Genomic DNA, 23,094 nt, shown 5'->3' with positions numbered 1-23,094 from the left:
ATTATTATTATTATTTAAAAAATATCTAAAGCCATACCCTCCATCAATTATGTATGTTTACCTGAATGGGTTTTAAAATGAATTTGACATTCAGCAGTCAGAAAGTCAGTGCCTGCGTCTCGCTCTCTGTAGTGCTACACAGTGACCCACATGGGTGAACGGCGCTTAAAAGTTTTACGACTTTTCTCTCCGTCTGTCTTTTTTTTTTTAAAAATTCTTTTTTTCCTCCTCCTGTAATGAGAAGTGGTGTTGGTGTGAAGGTTATTCAATCTTAATGTCCTCTTGTGTGTGTCAGCTCTCCCTGACTGCAATAAAAGGAACGCGCACACCTTTGATCAGGAGACGCCAACACGTGTCGAGTAGAGCTGCATGCCGGTCAAAATAAATTCTTAATTTGAGCTGGGGCGGGGAGTTGGGGTTGGGGGTTTGGGGTGTGGGGGCTTGGGGGGTGGAGGCAACGCTGCCATAGAGAGTTCACTGCTTGTGAAATATTTGCGAAAAATGAGAGAGGAAATAGTTACAGGAAAAAGTGAAAACGTGAGAAAAAGTTCGTCCCGGTTGTTGGGAGTGTTAGAATAAGTTCAGGTTTAAATGCATTAACACTGAAATAAAGTTCAAAATTTTCACACTTCCTGTTTACTGTTTTAGTGATGTGTGCCCTATAGCTTTTGATTTTTTTAACAAAAAACACGAAATAATACATTACAAAATTAAATAATTAGGAATCAGTCAGTCGATCAATAAATAAATAAATAAATAAGCATGTAAGCAGAGAGCAGCTTCGTATGTAATAAAAAATGAAAACAAACAGACAAACAAATAAATAAATAGATATATAAATAAATAGGTATGCAAAAAAATAAATAAATAAATATTGAATTATTTAATTGTGTGCATAGATGTTAGAAGCTCATGGGAACACCTTTATGTTTAACAGAATTTAAAACTTCTAAAATTATTATTATTATTAATTATTCCTGCTTAATAATTTTATGATGTCATTTTAGTATGTTTCACACACACACAGAGAAAAAAATAGATTTTCTGTATATTCTGACCAGAACAGAGCATACAGGTTAAATAAACCGTGTGTGTGTGTGTGTGTGTGTGTGTGGTGGATGGGCTGGGCTGCGGCTCATGATCTGGTCTGTATTCATACTGAATGTTTGAATCTGGCTCTGGCGGTTATTGATCAGCTGCAGTGCTAGCTAGATGGAGTAGTGCACACCAGATACAATGGCGGATTCCCCGGGGCTTTCTCAGGAACTGCAGCTCAAGGGCTGTTAATGCTGGACTCCAGCTCATGGCACAGACGGGTCAAATTTCTGGAACTAATGGCTGCTGCTAGATATACTGGAGTGGCATGATATAGTAGAGCCCAGAAGTCTGAGAGCACTGCCAAGAACTGGGTTTACTTCAGCGTTAATCAAAAGCACAAATGTGTAAGAAAAAAGAAAAGTAATAAAATAAAATCAAAATTTTATTACCTAAATAAATAAGAATGAAAAGGCAAAAGATGGCAGAGAAATAGGTTCTAAAAATTAAATAAATAAATATGTTTTTATTTCTTTTATAGAGAAATATTTATTTATTTATTTATTTACTCACTTTATCAGCCTACCTATTGGCAACTTATTTGGAATATTAAATGAGACAACATTTTTAAAGATACAACATACAGCACAATGCATGGAATATTTCCATTTCAGCAGTATTTCATATAGCATAACAATTAAATAAATAACAATAAACCACATGGTATTGCAATTTTTTTCGTTTATTTCCTTAGTCATGCTATATACAGCCTCTCTTTCTGCCTTGATATCCAGATTGAAATGTCTGTTCATCAGCTAGTAAGTCAAAACCCTTCAAAGACTTATATCCTCCTTCTAGTCTGTCCATTCGTCTCTCTTTTTCTCTTGTGCTTTACTCTGTCTCTCTCCCTCGTCCCTGCTCTCCGGTGGTTTGACAGATTGGCGGTACAGTCTAGGCCAAAGACAGCCCCCTCCTTCTCCTCAACATTCGGTCCCAGCGGGAGGCTACGCAGACGGAAATCAGCGAGCGAGCTCAGTTGGGGGTCTGGGGCCCCACAGCAGGAGCTCTCCATAGCTGAGAAGAGAACATCAATTAAACCACTATAAATATTTAAGTGCAGAAACGATTCAATAATATTAGGTCAGGGAGGTGTCAGAGCCTGACCCCCATATGAAAGTCCTGGAGTGATAAATGTCACCAGAATGCCTCTGCAGCAAGCAGTCTTGCTAGACATTGACGAATGACCAAAAGCATGCACATGATATTGCAGGGCTTACTTTAAATGGCATCATTCAGCGTCTTTGGAGGACAGAATTAAATCAGAAAACAATGATCGAGTCCCATGGTGAATAGGTGAACATCTGCTCATAGAGTCTACAAGGGTATGACCAGTACTTACAAAAGATTGTCTTCTGCTGTTTTGTAAGCTTTTTTAAAGTGATACATGAGTTTATTTGCCTTTTTTTTCACTTATTACCCTTGCATACCAATGACTTGGACATCTTCTGATATATAGACTTTGAAAAACAATTACATCCAGTCTGTTTTCTCTGAGCTTAGCAAACTGCTCTTTGTATTTCATTATTCGTTTTAGCCTGTGCTAAAAAAGCTGATAGAGAGAAGCATGACTCCTGGCTGTCAGTTAGCTTAAGCAGAGTGCCATTGATCCCCTGTCCACTCTTTGGGGGATTTAGGTAGGAGAATGTCTAGATCTAATGGATTAATGGGTCTAAACCTGGGCGGAGAGCAACCTGGTATTGACTTTGAGCTCTAATCCCTTGGATCTCCATGACCTTGCTTCTTGCTGAGCACCCGCACCGTTCGTCCTGACAGCGCCAAAAGCCAGCTTGTGTGAGGAAGCAAGCCCATGAGGGTAGTACATGATCTCAGCGGGTCTTGCTAGGCTGCTAAAAGAGCCAAGAAGAACTTTTAGGGCGGTGACTAGGTTTTTGTCTTTGATTAAGGTTACTTACACACTTATGATCACTTTCTGTCCTGAGAGTTGGTACATTTGGTGAAACCTTCATGTTTGAGCCACAGAACAGCCAGACAGAGAACTGACCCTTTCTTGAAAATGCTGGCCTAGGACTACCTTCAACCAAACTATGGTGTGGTCTACAGCAGGTGTGGAAGCTATCTACATTTGGTACAATGTGCTGTGTGACATGATTGGTTTAACTTGCCACATTACTTCCTATTTCAAATTTCCTGTTTCAACCAGACCTTCATAGGACTGGATCAATGTAATCAGCTTACCTTGGTGGTGTTAGTGCTTGAATCAAAAACATCATAAATAATGCATGTCTAGAATGGCTCGAAATGGCTCAAAGCCCTTTTTTTTAGTTCTTGTTTTTGCAGATATTCCTTTATGACAGTATGCTGTGCATCCAAAACCACTGTTCTTCATTGCCTGAATGAGGGCACCAAAGGAAATAACAAACAGACGAACTTCTGCCATTTTGCAAACCTGCATTCACAAAAGTGATGTACAAAATTCTGTAATTTATCCACAGTTCAGAAAGAATTCTTAATTATGAGCTTTCAAGCATAAGGCGAAGAATCAGACCTGGACTTAATTATTCGGGCCAAAAGTGGAAACACCCTAGATATCAGTCAAACGTTTTGGTTGTTTCAAGGGCAATTCTTATTGTCAGAATTTTTGATTTGACATTTAATATATATTCTATATATCTACATGCTAACCCAAGAATAGTACTTTATGCAAATTGCAATACAAAGATTTACATAAATTACTGTAAGTTACATAACTGACCACAAATAAAGACTAGCAGTTATTGTAATGCCAAATAAACTGAAATGAACAAGAGCAAACTACATGAACCAAGTGAAGATTTGGACGTTGAGCGAGCCACAAACTCTCGCATTACACGCCTGACGTTCTAGAAAAAGACATGAAGTGCTGTGGTCGTGCCCTTTGAGGTTTGCTGGTGTTCGGGTGACCATGCTTGGCATGACTGGCCCCTGTCCCAAGCTTCCTTCAGCGCTGTTGGCCAGGCATCTGCCTGGAGCAGGCTGGGTTTTTCATCTTCTCCCACCACCTCCTGCTTGCTTCTGCTGAATCCCCACAGGGACGGGTACGCTGATATTTTTAGAGGGTACATTCCACAATCTTCCATCGCCATGAGAGAATGACAATGGAGGGTGTTGGGTTACATCAGTACTTGGCGTTTAGGCTCAGGGAGTTAGAAGAGGAAAGATTCCTGGGTGGCCTTGATGAGTTCTGAAATTGTGCTCCTTAAGGAATTTCACACCCATGTGATACACCCCCTCTGCAGAATAAATGGAAGGTTTTGTACATCTAGATCTTTCTGAGATCCTAATGTGGGTGTAGAACGTTATGCACCATGGGATGTTTATTTGAATCCATCCCTAAAGTAGATGCAATTTGGACTTAATACTGTGCAAGAAATATTATGTAATCTGGACTATGGACTATAATCTTAAAAAATCAAGCAAGTCCCGAAAGCATGAACACCTGGAGAAAGTTCCGGGTAGAAGGCAATACCTGAACCATCAAGGCATCAATGTAGCTTGCTATCAAAAGTCACAGAGGATTATATAAGGAAAGTTATATAAGGAAAGTTATTATTTTTTTTATTATTCCAAGATGGCAGCCTTTCCTCCCTCAGTGTGTAGATGATGGTAGTAGTGACTTATCTTGGTAGGCAAAAAGTAAACAGTCCTTAGGTCATGGTAGCTCAAGTGGTTAAGGCTTTGGGTGTTAATCAGGGCTCAAGCCCGAGCACCACCAATCTGCCACCACTGGGTCCTTGAGCAAGGCTTTTAAGACTCTCTGCTCCAAGGGTGCTGCCTCATTTCTGACCCTGCACTCTGACCCCTACTCTCCAAGGATGGGATATGTGAAGAAAGAATTTCACTGTGCAGTAATGTATACGTGACAGATAAAGGCTTCTTATCTTAACTATTTATATATCTTAAATGAACACATGGACTTCTAAGCTTAAAATAACAAACTTAAGGATATCTTGTGGGATCAACAGCAAAATGAAAACTGTTCAACTATTTAGCTGTAGCATGACTTAGGCCTTCTATCCAAGATTTATGCCCACCTCAGCCCAGTGTCCACTGGATACACTAGGATCCTCCAACCCTGACCAGGAAATAGCAGTTATCATACATAAACATAAATCCATTGGGTGGTCCAGAACCTCCGGAACCCTCTTGCCAAATAGCCAACAAGCGAGGTGGTGTAGTTAATGTCTCAGATCTTTATTCTTGTGCAATCTTCAGACTTGTTTTGGTTCTTCAATGAAGAATGGGATGAATTCCCATACAAGACATTGAATAACATAACCCTAGTTCTGAGAATATTAAGTTAGTTGTTGATGCTGGTCCTGTTTTATGAGGATCCTTATGGGGTCTTTGGATTGGCTAAGGTTCTGCCTGGAACCTCTCCTGAAAAGGAAACTTTTTGATTTAAGGTGCATTTTTGAGCTACATAAACAATCTTTTAAGGATCCAAACCAAAATCTTCCTTTCTTTGGATGGCTAGCTTTTCTAGATTTGTAATAACGTTCTACTTCTTTTTTGAAAGGCCACATTTTACAACTCCACAAAGAATATTTAGTGGTTTCTCAGAAGCTGATTTTTTTTGAAACTTACAAATTTTTGTCTCACTTCTTTCGATAAAACATGATACCTTGTGGTTATTGGACAGGATATAACCTTCTAGAGATGGCTATTTATTAATGAATAAAATCCTTCACCATGGGCAACAATGCATTAATTTGATTCATTACACAGTGTGTTGCATCTTTGTTGCCAAGATGGGTCTAGGGTAAGGTTCTCCCAAATATAAAAAAAAATGTAGTCATTATATTTTAATGAAGACGGACGTTTAGGAAACGTTTGTTTGTGGTGATCGCCATTGATTATTCATCACAGTGACATTATGAGGAAGGTGTTTGACAGATGAGGCTTTGGATGTGCATACAGTGCCTTCCATTTGTTTTCTGACTGTCAGCTCCATTTCGAGACAAGGTTGATGTAAGAATTGGCCTAGAAGGCTTGTTCCATTTTATGAATTAGATGGCCACTGCAGAGCCGCAAGATTGATAGCCAGCGCCATTGCAGACCTGGTTCGCCTTTGAAAGACAACACTGCAGATACGAGAATATTGATGTGTGCGACCCGTGGCTGCCTGCGAGCGAGGCTGAATTATTCAGGGAAGTGTGTCACATTGAGAGCGTAACACACACCAATCTCAGCTTTGCATGCTTTGTCTCGCTTTGTCTTCTGATCCGTTGAATTGGCAGACATCATGTTCAGTGCAGGGGTTCTGAGCTCATCTCAGACATATTTTATAGGTTTTTTTTTTTTCCAGTCATGTTTTAAAACACATTTTTGAGGAAAGTGTGATGCCTTCTAATGTGATGTAACTTACAAAAGTGCAAGAATTTCAGTAAATCTCTTAAAGAGGCAGACTCTAAATTTGGCAGTTCACATTGAGTGTATTTTAAGGAAGTGTATCGGCAGTTTAGTGATGAAGTCAATACAGTTAAATATTATCCTATGATTTAAGGTGGAATCTTTTGATCTACATATATAACTGGTTTTGTAAGGACCATCACTACTTGCTACAACGAGCATGTACCGCACAAAATCACACATTAGGTCTAATGCTTAACACCATTCTTTGGTTGTTCTTGCTGTTCTAGCTTGCTAAAAAGGTTCTGAATGAGACGCTGTTATAGTCTTCCACAGCAAACACTAAAAGGACAATTAGAAGAACCTTTAATGTGATAAATTGAGCCTTGCTTTTTTAATCTAAAAAAAGGGCACATTTCTGACTAATTAAAAACATGGAAAGAAATATGATACGTAGAGATATAATCTTCTAAGGATCGATAGTTCTTACTTAAGGTGGAATATTTAAGGTGGAATCATGGCTCTTTACTACAAGTATCACACAGTTGGTCATTTTTTGCTTTCATTTCTCAGCTAAAAGCCATGGAGACATATAGAGATAATGAATACAATAACAATTCAGTTTTAATGTTAAACCGATTAATATTTTCATTACCCTAATTTTATCCAATTTTCATACTTCCATGACTCTCAGCTAATAGCATAGCTCTTGCAGCAGCTATCCCAGTGGACGCAGCACCCAGCAGTGACCATGGCACGCTGTTTTTCCGTTGTTTTCCACCACAGATCGCGAGTGTGCCCCCGACACGGTGTGTGAGGATGCCGAGGACGGGCGCTTGACGAGGAGGAGGTGCTCTCCTGGGGAAGGGGACGAGGGGGAGGAGGAGGACGAGGAGCACAGCTGCCGTTCCTGCCACCAGGTTTTCGACTCAGCGAGCGATCTTAGCCAACACAAGATTAATCAATGCCAGCTGACAGGTAAACAATGCTCACTTCATTCCTCTTAGCTTATTGCTTAGCTTAACACATAGCACCACCAAAACCTGCCTCTTGGGCCTTGTATGTCCTCTGTCCTTTGTCTTTCTTGGTTTTCTGACTAAAGATACTCCCTCAGTAATCATAGCAGTTCTGACAGTTCTGTCATAATTCATAATTAGGATTAAAATGACAAACCGAAATGCGTAAAACACAGTTTGGTTAATGACTTGCTCTTGCAATATTCTGGAGCTTGACGAATATCCAATAAGTGTCTAAGGGTCACTGGAAGATGAGTGTCATTTCTTGTCTGATGTATTAACACGGCTAAAAATACTCTGACAGCGAGGGCTGGGAGAGCTAATGATATCAGCTAAAGGCTTTTGCTGGACTGGGCGTCCTCTTTATGTTATACTAGCTTTCAGACTTTGTAACTGAGCTAGGTTACTGAAGTTCACTGTGTTGATGCGCATATTAGTCCTGTTATTTACGTCATATCTTATTATTTACATTTTGCAAACTTGCGGTGCAGAAAACTTTTTGTCCATCCGTGTATTTGTGAATGAAGTGAATCTTGGATAATTAAGCTAGTTTGATGATGATTAGTGTTCATTTGAGTGTTTTCCGTTTGTTGAGGCTTGAAATCTGTGACCTGAGGCCTCTTTTTGCTTTTTTGATGCATTACAGCCTTCCCAGAGTTTTAGCACAAAACTTAAGAGAGATTAAGAGAGAAAGAAGCATCCAGAAAAAATCATGAGAATCTGTATCTAAGAAACAAGACAAACTTTACTTTGAACTATGTAGTGCAGCGCTACACCCCAGTATGCATATGGGTTATTAAAAAGCATGCTGTTGGGAACATGCTGTTGCTGGAAAATTATTAACAACAATGTGAAATGATTCATCCCAGAATTACTGTTACGTTCCCAAGTTGCACAAGGAAGCACAAGGAAAATTGAGAACTAGTGCCGTGTGTCATGCTGGGAACTGGAGACTCATTCCATAAGTGTTAAATAAAAGTTTCACCAAAAACTTCACCACATCAATGTTTATTTGATAAAGAAGAACACATTATTAAATCTGTTATTATTAGTCTTCTTTTTTTTTTTTTTTTGCCTCACGACTCCACATAAGCCCTTATTACAAAAACAGTAGCTGCGTCCCAAATGACATGCGACACACTATGCACTTTATACTCTAGGGTCTAGTGTAGGAAATTTATGGAAAACTAACAGGAAGTGTTAGCCGATTCTCATTCGATGGCAAATAACCCAAATCAATATGCTGAATTTTTTAAATGGTGACAAATGAATCACACAGTGCACATGGATTCATTTAAAAGACGTTTGTAAGACGTGTTGTCCAGCCGAATGTAGTCAGACGTCATGGAAATTTTTTCATCCATTGTCAGCACCTGGTAGCTCCGCCCCTCTTGTGCTACGTAAGCAAAGCAAAAGGTTGTTTGAAGTGTCCAACGTTCCACACTTCATAGTTCCGCTTGAATAAGTGCATCATCTTGTAGTTGAAGTGCACTTCTTCTTATTGTGAACACACTACTAACACTATTTATACTAGACAACGCACCTCACGTCATCATGTCAGAGCTGCAGTTATAGGAAATTAATCCACGCTTTGTGACCAATCAGAACTGAGAATTCAACAGCGCTGTGGTTTACTTTTCTAACAAAAGAATGATTGTGCTTTCAGGATGCAGGATTAATTCAAAATGTATAGAGAAATGAGTGGCCAAAAAGAGATTGTTAAATAAATATTTTCAGTAGGAAGCAGTATAGGTTGTGAGCACGGGTTTAGTCCAGCGAGCCGAGCACCTCCTCTTCCCTGTAGACCAGATTTATTTTAGCAGTGACAGTAAGCCTTTGTGTGTCTTTTCATCTGAAATGTATAAGAGCTCTGTATGAGAGAGAGAGAGAGAGAGAGAGAGAGAGAGAGTGCTTTGCATATGTGCAATGTGCGAGTGATCAAAATTCTCTTGTATCTAACCACAAATTACAGGGCATGAATGACTTGGATCGGTCTCTCGTGTCTAGACAACCAGAAAGATATCCCGTCTGAGTATTACGAAGATTTTCCGTTCACTGGGAGCTCCTTGATTTGTGAGGGAATAGATTTTATGAACACGTTGCACATGTGGTCGTGTGTGTGTGTGTGTGTGTGCAAACAGAAGGAGCAATGTCTGTGATAAGTCATATTGTTTTATTCATTTGTGAAATACAAGCAGTCCACTAACAGGTTGTAACTAATAACACCGTCTAGACTTAAAGAAAAAACCACTGTGAGTGACTTGAATATGAATTTATTTATTATTAATATTATTGTGATTATCATATCTTCAATAACACCCAAGCTTTATTTTGCAAGGACTTTTCAAGATCTTTTTATCAACGTCATTCTTTACCCATGATGGCGTGCGAATATTTGCTAAAAATGGCGCAGTGAGATTTAGCTGTCTGTTCATCTCTAAAGAAAGCGATGCAGCAGGGCTTTAGTCTTTTAGTCTGTCTAGGACTCATGCTAACACCACCATCATCGAGATCATGCTCAGAGAGCGCTATCTAGCATTTGCCGTAACTCAGAGTCGGATAACTGCATTGCATTCTGGGCATTTGAGTCCAAAATTTGCCTCACGTTTCCAATACCACTAGCTAAAAAATAATGAGTGAAAAAAAAAATCTGTCGCTCTTTTGTTTTAAGCTGCCAACTTCTTATAGGAATAATGTAAATAATAAGCAATTCTCTGGCAGAATCACTAAACACATTGCATTTCCGTTAAAACGAGCTCGCTTTCTTGTTCATCGTCTTTCACTAAGTGTTTGATTTAAGTAACTCGGGTTATTTTACCCCGCACACTTGACAGTCTCATTTTTAAATATGGAGTCTAGGGGATGGGGAGGGGTGTCGGGTGGGGGGTGTCAGTGTTTGATTTTTCTTGATTGTGATCCCAGACCTCAAATGTTTCTGCCATCCTTGCCATTAGAGCAAGACCTCATTAACGTCAAGCTCTTAGACAAATAACTTCTAATTGAACAATGCTTGAAAAGCGGTTTGAATTAGACCCTCTGTGGAAGCCAAATAAAAGGACATAATTGCCATTTGGGAACAGAGTAGACAGGTACATTGAAAATGCGTCTTTTTTTCACAAAGAATGGACGCAAATGGATCTTTTATATATTAAAAAAAAAAAACATTTTACGATCTGCATGCTTAATTGATTTTTAATTGCCGAACGTTCAATCTGGTTTTTCGAGTGGTTGAAAAGGAAAGCTGGACGTGCCGTCGTTCCAGAATGTCGAGAGTGAGAGAGAAACACAAAGAGGGAGAAAAAAAGGAAAAAAAGAGAGATGTAACATGTCACCCCAATCAATGGCTGCCTTTGTCTAGCCTAGTCTGAGAGAGGTTTATCACCTATCTGTGCACTTAAGGCGTGACCGCTGGCCTGCGCCGAGGGAACCGGTGGAGTATGGATCGGCCCGTGTCCCTCCTGCGATCGGAGCTATTGATCGCGTTAATGCTGGACTGCAGAAGGAGCCGGAGGAAGAAAGATGAGGCAGAGAGAGAAAGAGAGAGAGTGAAGAGGGAGAGAGGGGAAGGGAAAGAGAGAGAGGTGCACATGCTGCAGGAATGTGTCTCTAGGGAGCAGGCCATCTTCGACTAGGGCAGGGCTGGAGGAATGCTTGCGGCACCCCACCTCCCACTCTCGTCTTCTTCGTATCGACCCCCTCTACGCACAGCACATACACACTCCCTTCAGCAGGGACTCTCCAGATGCTTGGGCAGGGCTGCAGGAATGCCTCCCCAGGGACTCGGCAGAGTCGGGTGGATGGAATTCTCCCCAGGAGAGGTGGAGGAAGCAGAGCGGAGGTATATTTACCCCCTAAAAGCCTCCTGTGCTCTCCGGTTCTGGCTCTGGCTCCGGGACGGCTGCGGATCGGGTTTCCGCTTTTTAAGAGCCCGTCATCCTCATTCATCCATACGTCTGATCAAGGTCAGGGGAATTTGGGTGCAGGTTTCAGGTCAGATTCTCGCCTCCTTTATCTCGATTAAACCCTTGTGAATAGTACCGGGGGAAAAAAAAGAATTATCAAGGAGGACAGGTGTTAAAGAAATCCAGCAGTGAGAAATAGCAGGCAGATTTTGCTTAGGAGGCTTAACACTTGGTGCACACTACGCAACATGCAAGAAGAAAGCAGCACTTTTATTGATATGCTTGGCCATTACCGAGCGCATTCCGGTTCAGAGACTAGAGACTCCCCGAGCACAGTACACCAAGCACCTTTCCTCTACACTGAGAGCCAGCAAGTATGCTTGTTAATTGCTGTCATCTTTTAACACCTGGAAAAACAATGAGATGACTAAACACTCCTCGCTAAGGCTGGTACGCGCTACAAGAACTGATTAGCATTAATGGTGAAGCTTAAGACTGGGAGTCACGTTTCATTCCCAGCTGCACTGTGTTCTGCGTTTGTGGATCCTCAGGAAACAAACGCCAATGAGATCACGGCATGACGAGCTTCTCTCTGGTCACATGGCACGAGGAAAGAGCAAGCATTTTAACAATAAACGGTATAGCGGTAAAGGAAATCTCTATCTATCGCATCTGTAGCATGTATCCGATTAACACGGACATGTTTACGTGTACCGAGAAGAGAACAGAGAACCAGCTTACTCAAATCTCACCTGTAAATGAAAGTCTGAGCAAAATAAAGTGAAAAATAAAAACTAAGACTAAATTTAAAATAGCTGCCTACAGTATTCTAACACAAAATTTCTGCTAAGACCTTTAAAAGAATCATACGTGTTATTTTCTAATTTATTGTTTTAGCAAATGTCAATCATTATAATGATGCTAATTCACAAATCTTGAAAGATTAGACTATGTAAATTTACTGTATATGTAAATAAATATTAAGGCAGCTACTGATTATTACACCCGACCGCAAATTTTCAAAATGTAGTCTTGTCTTTCTGGGGAAAAAATAATAACAGATAACAGATCCAATCGCTATTTTCTTTAAAAATAAATAAATAAATAAATAAATAAACAGCCGGTAGAATTATGCAAGGAAGCTGCGACTGGCAGGTCTGTAGATAAGTTGTGTCTCTATTTCATTTGACTTCAAGTTGAATTAAACAAATGAACCTGTATGAATCACCATGAACACTATATATATTTTGGATTTCAAATAATAAGCCTATGTTGGAATTTGCCCATTTCTGAACGTATGAAATATAAAAATTCTTAATTTTTTTTACAAATTCTCTTCCATCGACACATGCACATACTGTATGAGGTCTACGAGGTTATGAGTGACGTTTAAGTGTTTTCTGGCGACTCGAAATGTCCAAACTGAACTGATTGCCGGATTTTTTGGCCTCAGCCGTGATAAATTATCTTTTTTCAAGACACTGAAGCTTCTGTCCAGTATATATAGTGGAAGAGGATCCTGTTATGGTTCCTCTGTCATCCACTGAAGGATGTTAGCTGTGACTCCTTCACTGTGGGAAAATTATTAAAAAATATTTTTGAGAGACATCATGCCCTCAAGAAGAAGCCCTTCCTTTGACCCCATACTTATACTGAGACACAGCGAGAGAAAAGTACAACTTTAACAATTTCACAGAACTCAATTTTTGGTTTTTATTTATTTTTTTTGTAACAAAGAAAGAAAGAAAGGTGAGAGTGACCACAGCAAGCCTCCAGCTCGCTTACAGAAATACATCCTGTCACTCCCAGAAACGTCCTCTCTCCATGCTCCGGCCGCTCCCCCAGTGGAGATTATTTCCTCTCTCATTTTCCCGAAGCTGCTGCTTTCCTCCTGTCCTTCTGTGGAAAACCTTCCCCTTTGCGAGGGCCCTTGCGAGGTGGCCTTTTTAATAAGTGCCTTTCCCCGTTCTCATCATGGCACACAGAGAATAAGCTAAGCACGCCTCGGCCAGATGGCCAACGCTAATGAAAGCGATTCAGGGTCACAAGTAGAGGGTGGAAGTGGAAAAGTATGCTTTGTGCTAAAAATCCTAACATGTTTTTAATGAACAAAACAAAACCGTGTTAATAAGTCTGGTCTTCATTCGTGGGTAGACGTATTACATGCGCAAGATGACATATTCCTGTAACGTTTGACTGAAAGACTGCGAGAACAGAGCTCTACAGCTCTTAGCTGTTTAGTCTAAAAAGGGCTTTTTTATGTCTAACTGAATGAGTGTGTGTACAGCAGTGGTCAGACTAAACACAAATAAAATCAGTCTGGTGAAAAAAGCTTTCACTTGAAAAGGTGTGCGGAAAAAAAAAATTCCCTTCTGGTCCAGTTAAATTGGGATTGAATTGAGTTTCAGGCTGAAATTTGAGAATTCATAAATCCCGATATGTAGTTTTTATTGTTTCAGAAAAAATAAAACAATTCAAATGAATCACAATAATACAATTGATTAATATTACACCTGGATTGCTTAGTAAACTAGCTAGCTAGCTAAACAAAGCCATTCTGTTACCCTCAAGGACCATTTTTAATTGTCTTAATTTTGTGTTATACACAGTAAATAAATATTAGTGCATCACCTGGTTGAAATTTACTACGAGTCACATAACCATGTCGTAAATGCGTTATGGAAAATGTCATACACTCTCATGAATCTTTCTGTCCAGTGTTAATTTTCTTGTTCTCTGTAAAACCTCCACTACACAACTGGACAGTTGGTTGTAATTGTTATAATAGACATTTTCATGTTTGATGCCATGCCCTCTTACACCACATGCTGATATTTCACCAAGTAATTTATACTTGAACAAATCTGTCAGAATGTAATGTACTTCAATCATTTGTATGTAGGATAATTATCCAATAAAATGCTAAGCTATTGCTGAACTTAACATTAAACACAGCTATGATGGCATGTTTTAGGATCTGAAACGGTTTACTAAAACAGAAATTAAGGATTATTCAGTGTAAAAATTTTTGAGTGGCTATAAAGACACATGCTAGCTACAATTGCTGTCGTCCTTCGGCTGCTCCACGTTCAGGGTCGTATTTTGGTTCGGATTTAGGTTTGGCACAGGTTTTACCCCGGATGCTCTTCCTGACACAACCCTCCCATTTTATCCAGGCTTGAGACTAACACTCAGAGTTAACCCCTCAGTAGCTGGGTTGGTTCTCTGTCTGAGAACCGAAACCTGGCCATGGCAGTGAGAGCACAAGATCCTGCCACTGGACCACCAGGGATCACACATGCTAACTATGGTACACTAAGCATAGTTAGCATGCGTTAAAGCAAAATTAAAGCAAATTGTGCTAAATAGTAAATATTGTTGAGGTAACATGTTTATACCAGTCTCATGTTGAGGTGACGATTCTGATTGGTTGATTAAGGTTAGATTAGTAGTTATGGCTGGTGTTCTGTTCAGAGGTTTATGTTACTGCGGTCGTTCTATGTGAATGTTTCCATAGTAACAGCATCCGGACTAACTGTATTTGAATAATGGAAGGAGTCTCCAGTGTCAGTGTTTCATAACAGTCTGATTTCCAACTTGAGAAACTTGTCGAAATGGAGAAATCACTCAAATCACAATGTCTAAAATATATATCTCCAGATGTTTATTATGTTACAGATGCAGATTCAGTGAGACTAGCATCAACTTCACATTTGAGGCTAGGTATCCTGAAGCTTTGATGCGATGTGATGAGATTGGCAGAAGATAAAGGAGGATCAGGCGAGAATATCACTTTCCGAGTTGTCGCCCTGCTTGAAAAGAGACCTCATGGTAGACTGAGCTCACTGAATCGATCCCAAACCCACCCTGAGTGCGCAGCGTGAGCCGATACGCAGGCTAGCACATTTACGCTACTGAGACGGTGTGTTTCTGTGTTTCTGTGTCGGCGTAGGCAGTGATGTATGACGTTATTTGCACATTTGGACGTTGTAATCATCGAGGAAGGTGCCATTGTGCTCTTCCTCGTGTGTGTGTGTGTGTGTGTGTCTCCTCACCGCCTGTGTGCGGAGTCTCCTGCGTCTCCTCTCCAGTGCCTGAAACATTAGCGGGAGTGTCATTAGGCATTCAAAGCAGCTGCAGTCTCGTGAGATGTGCCTCTTTGCTTCTCCCCCAAGCTTCACGCTGCACATTATGCACTGGATCAACTATTTATTGGGCTTTTGTCAGAAGCTCGCCGTGCTGCTCGGCTCAGCCACAATGAGAGGAAGTGAGAGGAGATGCCTCGCTGTGTGAGCTCCTGGATGCCTGCGTTTCCTCCGTGTCCTCTTAATTCCTGCCTGTAAGGAATTTTGGGTTTTTTTTGTGCTTAACACACACACACACACACACACACACATCCTTATACAGTTTAGAAAAAAACAACCGTAAGAAGTCCTCGACAAACATCCCAACAATTTCAGAACTAATACATATTCCTATCCCTATAGTATTTGGTTCTCAGTCCCAATCAAGATATAAAAACATAGACACACACACACAACACATAGAAACACACACATGAAGGCATATAACTGATGCCAGCACATTTATTTCCTGACCTTAGTTAACACATTTAGTCTTTTCCATTTCTCACGTGTTTTCTCTCTCTCTCTCTCTCTCTCTCTCTCTCCCTCTCTCTCTCTCTCTCCTTCTCACACACACACACAGATGAGAACAGTACAAAGTGCAGAAAATGGTGTTCAATTCTCTTCACATTTATCCGAGCAGCTGTTAATGTTTCCTCTGAGAAACATGGGGTGATGAAGGGGAAAGGCGTGGTTTAACCTTTCCTCCACTTATTAACATCCTCCTGCTGTCATTATTCTCCCTGACCTTACATGCGAAGTGAACATGAAGGAAAACATGCTTGCAGGACACTCTCGCTTTCGGCCCTACCACCTCGTCATGTAAACACGGGTGACAGCTACTTTTTGGCACCTCAGCATTACTGTTAAGCTTTTTGACATAAGCTGAAATCTATGACTCATACACACACACACACACACACACACACATATACACACACAGACACAAACACACACACACACACTATTAATGAAAACCACATCAGTGTCTTCTCTGTAAACATGCTGTGTCATTTCTGAAGCATCGTAAACAGAAAAGCTGCACTTTTTCCATCTCCTTCAAACCAAACGTCATGATCAAGTAAAAAAAAAAAAAAAGAATCACAAAAATAATCCAATTCATTTTTCCGATTCTGTTTCCTTGTTTTCTCCTCATTTCTCACCCCCATCACATGCCCGATACCCAGCAGGGAGAGTGGGATAAACACATGCTTTCTCTGAGACACATGACACCAACCTCTGTATGTCTTCAACCCTGCTGTATACATGCAGCATCACAGGGTGCTATTACACACTCAGAGAAAGCTCTATCTGCCTTTTACACACACACACACACACACACACATACACTCACACACACACACACACCAGCTTCAACTGGCTAGTGTCACGGCAGGTTCCCTGAAATCATGGCCAGTCTTGACTCTGGGTCACTTTGGGATTCAAACACATGATCTCTCAACAATTGTGAGCTTTTCTGTTCTGTCAGGTTTATTTTTTCCACATGCACCAGTTCCAGCACCAGTGATGTGCTTTCAGTGGATCAGCAAAGCAGATTTTAGGAAAAAAAGGTGTGCATTTTTACTGCTCATTGTTGGTGTGGCGTTTTTTTTTTTGGTTGTTGTTTATGGTTCTTTTATAGAAGAAAAGTAATAAAGGCAAAAGGTCTTATTTTTCTTTTTCTTAAAAGACAGGTTGGGTTTAGCTCCTCTAGCCAATTTATAGCAAGCACACACACACACACACACACACATTAGTCCTGAATCAGTCCTCCTCATCTGTTCGTTTTGGAGCTCTTCGTCGCCGCTGTCTGAGCTGAGAAGAAGAATGGAGCATTAAATGTTAATAGGTCTGCGCTCGGCTGGAGCAGAATCACAAACCCACTAAAGTTCGTCTTCCTCTTCTGGCTGTGGTCTGAAGTGCGTCTGAGTAAAAGTGCTGCCTTTTGTCAGTGTCAGTGTGTAATGAAGAGCAGTCCACCTTCGAATGGCTAGCACACACAATACTCTCTCTCTCTCATACACACACACACACACACATACACATACACAAACACACACACAATTTTTTCTCTAACAAGAGATCCTCTGACACTAATAGCGCCTATAGGAGATGGTGTAAATGTAGTAAAATGACCCCACATTCCTCAGCAGCACACACAGACGAGATGAAGCCACAGAGACGATACAATCTGCAATCTGGAGTTTCAGCGACACATATTTCTGAATCGTATCCCATCATGTTTTGTAATCTAGTGAATTCCAGGTGCAGAAATTCTTATCATTAATTGATCATCAATGCCCCTGATACTATATAAGCCGTGACAGAGGGAGTGTAACCATGACAACGAGCTGAAAGAACAGTTTGCGCCATCGTTATTTAAACACCGCACATTACATTTTCTTTCGTGATCATGCTGCTAAAGGAAATTAGATTAATGATATTTAATTTGTTTCGGGATGACAAAACCTGGGAGAAATGCGAGACGGCAGACATCCAGCTACAAAACATCATTCTTGATCAGGCTGTGGTACAAAAGACTTGATCTTGATGCTTGATGAATGAATCGCTTGGCAAAGACAACTAAAACATATCGAACTGGATGCTTAGCCTGTTTCACTTCAGCATTAAATGATGAAATCTGAAGTGTGGAAATTGAACTGAGAAATTGAGCCACACTTTAAGAAGTTTTTTTATCTTTTTAGCTAACAGCTACAGAATAAGACCAAGAGACGTAACATCTCCAGAGACTGAAACATAAAACAAATCATAATAGAGCAGTAGTGAGCTAGCTACATAAATAAAAAATTATAAAGTCGTTTGTCCATCATTTTCATACCATATTTTAGATATTATTTGTAATAGAGGATTACTTCCTGCTTCCTGAATTCACTGCCATGATCGGTTTGATTTAGTCTACTAAAACAAATAAAAAATAAAAATAAATAAATAAATAAATAAAAGCTTTGAATTTTTTTTGAAGTTTTGAAAAATTCTCATATATATATATATATATATATATAATTTTTTCACAAATCACAGAATAACACTAATATTGAAGGTAATTTTAAAAATCTCCAGTAGTTTATTACCTATTAAAAATCTAAAAATAAAATAAAAACAAGCAAAAGATTGAATTTAAAGTTAAAGGTCATTCTAAATGATGCATTATTTAAGACTAAGATACATTTTTTATGAACTGAGAAATATATTACTATATCACCTACTATATATTACTGATCTTTCAGACATCTAAAATATATTTAAAATCAACTGTAAAATAAAACAAACAAAAACATTTGCTTTAAAACATAAAAAAGTAAATAAAGATATATTTATTTAACAGATAAAATGTGTCTTTGATAGCATAAGTATTTCTATATGTTTTAAAGCAAATATGATATTATTAATCATATTTCTCTCTATAAGTTTTTACTTTTTTATTTATATTTCTGTATATTATTTTTTTAACATTCAAAAAACAAAATCTGCCAATCAAATAAGAACATTTCATGTTGATTTGATGTCTAATCATTTTTAACAAAAAGAATTCTAGACAGATTTGTCCAGATTTAAAATATTTTCCTGTGATCTGATTTATTGAAACAGTTACCTGATGTCTAATAAATAAATTCAACACAGTTTTCATCCTTTTCATATAATGATGATGTAAAAGCTTGATTTGTTTGAGTGGTGAACTTTTGCTCCTGCTTAAAATTTCCCTGAAAGCAGAAACATTTCACTCACCGAGCTGAACAGTGAAACTCTCGGTGACTGATGGGGTGACTGACAGATGCGTTCAGTATTGAGACACGCCCCCTGCTGGGAATTACTGAATAATGGGGCGAATCTTCCCAGGGGAGCGGATATACGTGAGCCGATAAGGGCGGCTGTAGTTTTGTACACACAACAGGCACCGGGGCAACAGTGTACCCACTTACATGCCCCTGGTTCCTCTTAAAGCCTCTGCTTTTAATAATGCCGTTAATGCCAGACAATGAGACAAGAGGCAGAAGGAGGACAGAGATGTCTTAATTCTGAGTCAAGTTTTTTGACGATGGTTGCATGTGGGAGTGCTGTGTGTGTGTGTGTGTGTACACTCCCTCTTCTTCTCACACATTTTTTCTTGCAGTCAAATGATTTTTTTTCTAGTGGTGTGTGTGTGTGTGACGTCTATCGAATGATGAGGCTGTTGTCGAGAGCGAGGGCAGGATTAGGGCTGGATCATTCGCGATTGATTTAACATCTCAGAAACTTCAGTGTGTGAGGTTTTTGATACCTCCAAGTGGATTTCTTACAACTGTTTCCACCTAGAGGCAGAATTTAGACATTAGAGTTTTGAACGTAAACTTTTATTGCGTATTTATTTATTTCTTTGCTTGTTTGGTTGTTTAGCTGGTTATATTCTTCTGTAACAATGAAGACGTATCTGCTTTTAATTCCTGTTCAACCGCTAAAAGCAAACCCTCCATGTCATCTGTATAGGTAAGCCTAAAAAAAAAGAAAAAGAAAAAGAAAAGAAAACATGTTTAATTTAATATCATATTCAGTAATCATGTTTGCTTTCTTTTGATAGCAACAAGCTCTAACAGGTGTGTCACACGCTCGCTACAACCGACTGCCTTGCTTTGTTGCCCCGGCTTGAATTAATAAATAATCACACAAAGTGTGAAACATAATCAAACACATGCCACGTAATTGCGAATCGCTATTAGCATATCAAATGCCAAAGAGCTTTTCAGGGGTGTGCTGCTCTCTCAAGATAATGTGTGTGTGTGTGTGTGTGTATGTGTGTGTGTGTGTGTGTGAGGAGACTGCTCGAGTCCTGAGTGCACTCTCCAGCACAACACACGCCGTCTCGTGGATTTAAATACTCGCTCCTTGATGCAGAGATCTCTATTAATTCATGTAGCTTTTAGCGCAGAGCAACAGAGCAGGTTTTTTTTTTTTCAGATGAAAGAATGAGCTGAGGGATTTTAGGATGCAATAATTGAAAACAAAGATGAAATAATGAAACACAACCGTTGTTTTGGTTTGATTGGTGTATTGTTTTGGTTTTCGAGACTGATGAAAAATGGAGATTTGTTCTAATGTTATGTGACGATCAAAGAAATCCATCGTAAGTCTTTACTATGACATGTTAGGTCGTCTGAATCGTAGGGGTTGGAGACAAAATATATCATGATACTTGAAAACATTATTATGATACACAGTGCTTATGTTATGACTGCTTAAGTTTGCTAATGAAGCCCAGACAAAATAATGTTTTTTTTTTTTTTTTTGTATAAGTAAATATACATTCAGGGACATTTTTGCTACCAGTCATCTATAGATAATTAAAACATTTAATAAAATATAAGAGCTTAGTTGGCATGTGAATAGATTCTAACATCCCACTATTAACCTGTTAAAGTAAGCAATACCATAATGATGTTAATATATCTCAATAAAATATTGATTTATTTCACAACACCATTGAATTCTTAATTCTGATTGGCCAGAAGAACTTGTATAATGGAAGCTCTACACAATTAAAAAGCAATAACAAGTAGATTTTTAAAAATGCGCTATCATTTAATGAATGGAAATGTTATGAGATGATAATATACATTTTCTTTGGAAGGAGTCTCCAGTGTCAGCACTTTGTAAGTATTCTTGTATTCTGTGAAGTACTGTTTTTTCACGGTTCTCAGTTATATCACAATATGTGGGTTTCTGCACTATTAACTAATTAAATAACTAGGATCGAATCTTTAGTGGACTTGCCACAACATTAAATGGACAAAAATTGAAAGGTGTCATGTTACAATTAAATAAATTAAATTGTTGGCGAATTGCTGTGGACTGAGGATTAAAATATTCCTGAACTCTCTGCACCCTGCTGTTGAACATTTTTCTATAGCAAAAATTATGATTTGTTGACTGACCCCAGAGACCCACAAAGGTCTTTTCCAGTTTGGTAGTGTCATATCACATATCACATAGCAAGCCCTCTGAACTGGTTTTTTTTACATTTTACTTTCCTTCCTCAAACAAGCTCTTTTCTGAACAAAGGCCTGCCTCAGTTATCGTGGCCTACAGCGCCAGCCATCTTACGTCAGTGTGTGGAAATATACCGCACATTTCTTCCTCCCCAGTGTCTCTGAGCTCCTGGCTGCCAAACTGGCCACTGGTGAGGAGCCACAGGGAGTTTAGAGGGCGAGAGCAGTGGAAAGAGTGAACGGTGCGACAGCTTTATGCTTCTCCCGCGGCCTCTTTCCTCCCAGTCTAAGCTCTCAGGAAGGAGTCTTGGCCAGCAAGGGAGGAGGGTGGATGGAAGGCAGGATAGAGGGAGGTTCACATCCCAGCAGTGGAAGGACTTCAGAGTGCTCTGGGGGGCTTAACACTCAGGGTGGTGGAGAAACCAGGTGGTGATACTAACATCAAGGGTTTTGTGTCTCAATATGTTAGCAATTTTGTGGAGTGAAAGCGAAATTGGGATGTTTTTGGGTATTTGGTTTCAAGTCCCTGCTTGTTTGCGTGATGTCATTGGCCCATGCTCTTGTACGTGACTTGTTTCATACACCACCCTCAAACTCATTAATCTTCATAAGCAAATCTATTGACATGGATTCAGGCTTTCAGTTTTGGAGGGAGTGCAAGCAGAACAAATAGCATTCTGTGCAAAATGCATGCGCAAATGTCAAACCCAGTCCACTTCGGCTGCTAACTCTTTACGATGAATGATATATCTCATCTTCTGTTTCTTTTGTTCTTTGGGGATCAGGACTGCTTGCTTATGAGTCTTGTTCCCAAATGCAGCTTAGCAAAGATCATGGAGATGGTAGAGAAAGCAGTACTCAAAACATTCCCTTACCCACTTAAGATGATCTCAACACTACAAGGCTTCTGAGAGAGAAGACCCTGGTCTTAGCAGGCTTAGGGGGCTAGCTTAATGACTCAGCACTTTGCAGATCAATTAAAGCCCCTGATTAAGCTGTAATTCAACTCTTCCAATTGGCTGTGTCTAGACAGCTTAAAGCTTTAAGGTTATCGATAAAGGTTGTCACCTTCAATTGGATGAGTGTCAATCTATGGTATGGAAAAATAGACTCCATATAGCATTTTAGCATTCCTACACTTAGAGGAAAGGTAAAATCTAGAATACAAAAGAGTTATTTGGACTGAACATTTGAGGGGAACCCCTAAGGATTCTGTCTAGAATCATATAACAGATGGCTTCCCTATCACAGAGGATCCAAAATAAAATACCTTTAGGTAGCAAAAGACAAAGAACCCTTGATGAACCATATTTTTAGATTTTGGACTGTGCTCAGAAAGGCACCTTACTTTACTCGAGAATCAGACAGTTTAAAGTCCAGTTTAATTAATTTTTTTGTATAGTTACTTTGACAGTTAACATAACAAAGCAGCTTTACAGAAATCTGGATGTAAGATTAGGTCCCTACTAAGGAAGCGAATGGCAAGGAAAACTCCCTGAAATAACAGGAAGAGGAAGAGACCTTGAAAGAAACCAGGCTCCAAAGGGAACCCATCCTCTTCTGGGTGACACCAGATAGTGAGATTATAAACCAGTACTCTTCTACAAGCATATACTATAAAGGCAAA

The 23,094-nt window shown here is 39.6% G+C and overlaps 1 protein-coding gene across 7 annotated transcripts in view; it reads left to right on the top strand.

The window, feature by feature from the left end:
- LOC131356028 (zinc finger protein 521) overlaps positions 1-23,094 on the top strand; it is a 134,686-nt gene that overhangs the window by 17,550 nt on the left and 94,042 nt on the right. For all 7 annotated transcript variants that reach the window (XM_058394760.1, XM_058394761.1, XM_058394759.1 and 4 more), the window contains one exon: positions 7,231-7,422. In XM_058394760.1, the coding sequence (XP_058250743.1) occupies positions 7,231-7,422 (192 nt within the window). The remainder of the gene's footprint in view (positions 1-7,230; positions 7,423-23,094) is intronic.

The sequence above is a fragment of the Hemibagrus wyckioides genome, linkage group LG07 (assembly GCF_019097595.1).
Source record: "Hemibagrus wyckioides isolate EC202008001 linkage group LG07, SWU_Hwy_1.0, whole genome shotgun sequence".
Lineage (NCBI taxonomy): Eukaryota > Metazoa > Chordata > Actinopteri > Siluriformes > Bagridae > Hemibagrus > Hemibagrus wyckioides.
This window is presented reverse-complemented; position numbering and strand designations above follow the sequence as displayed.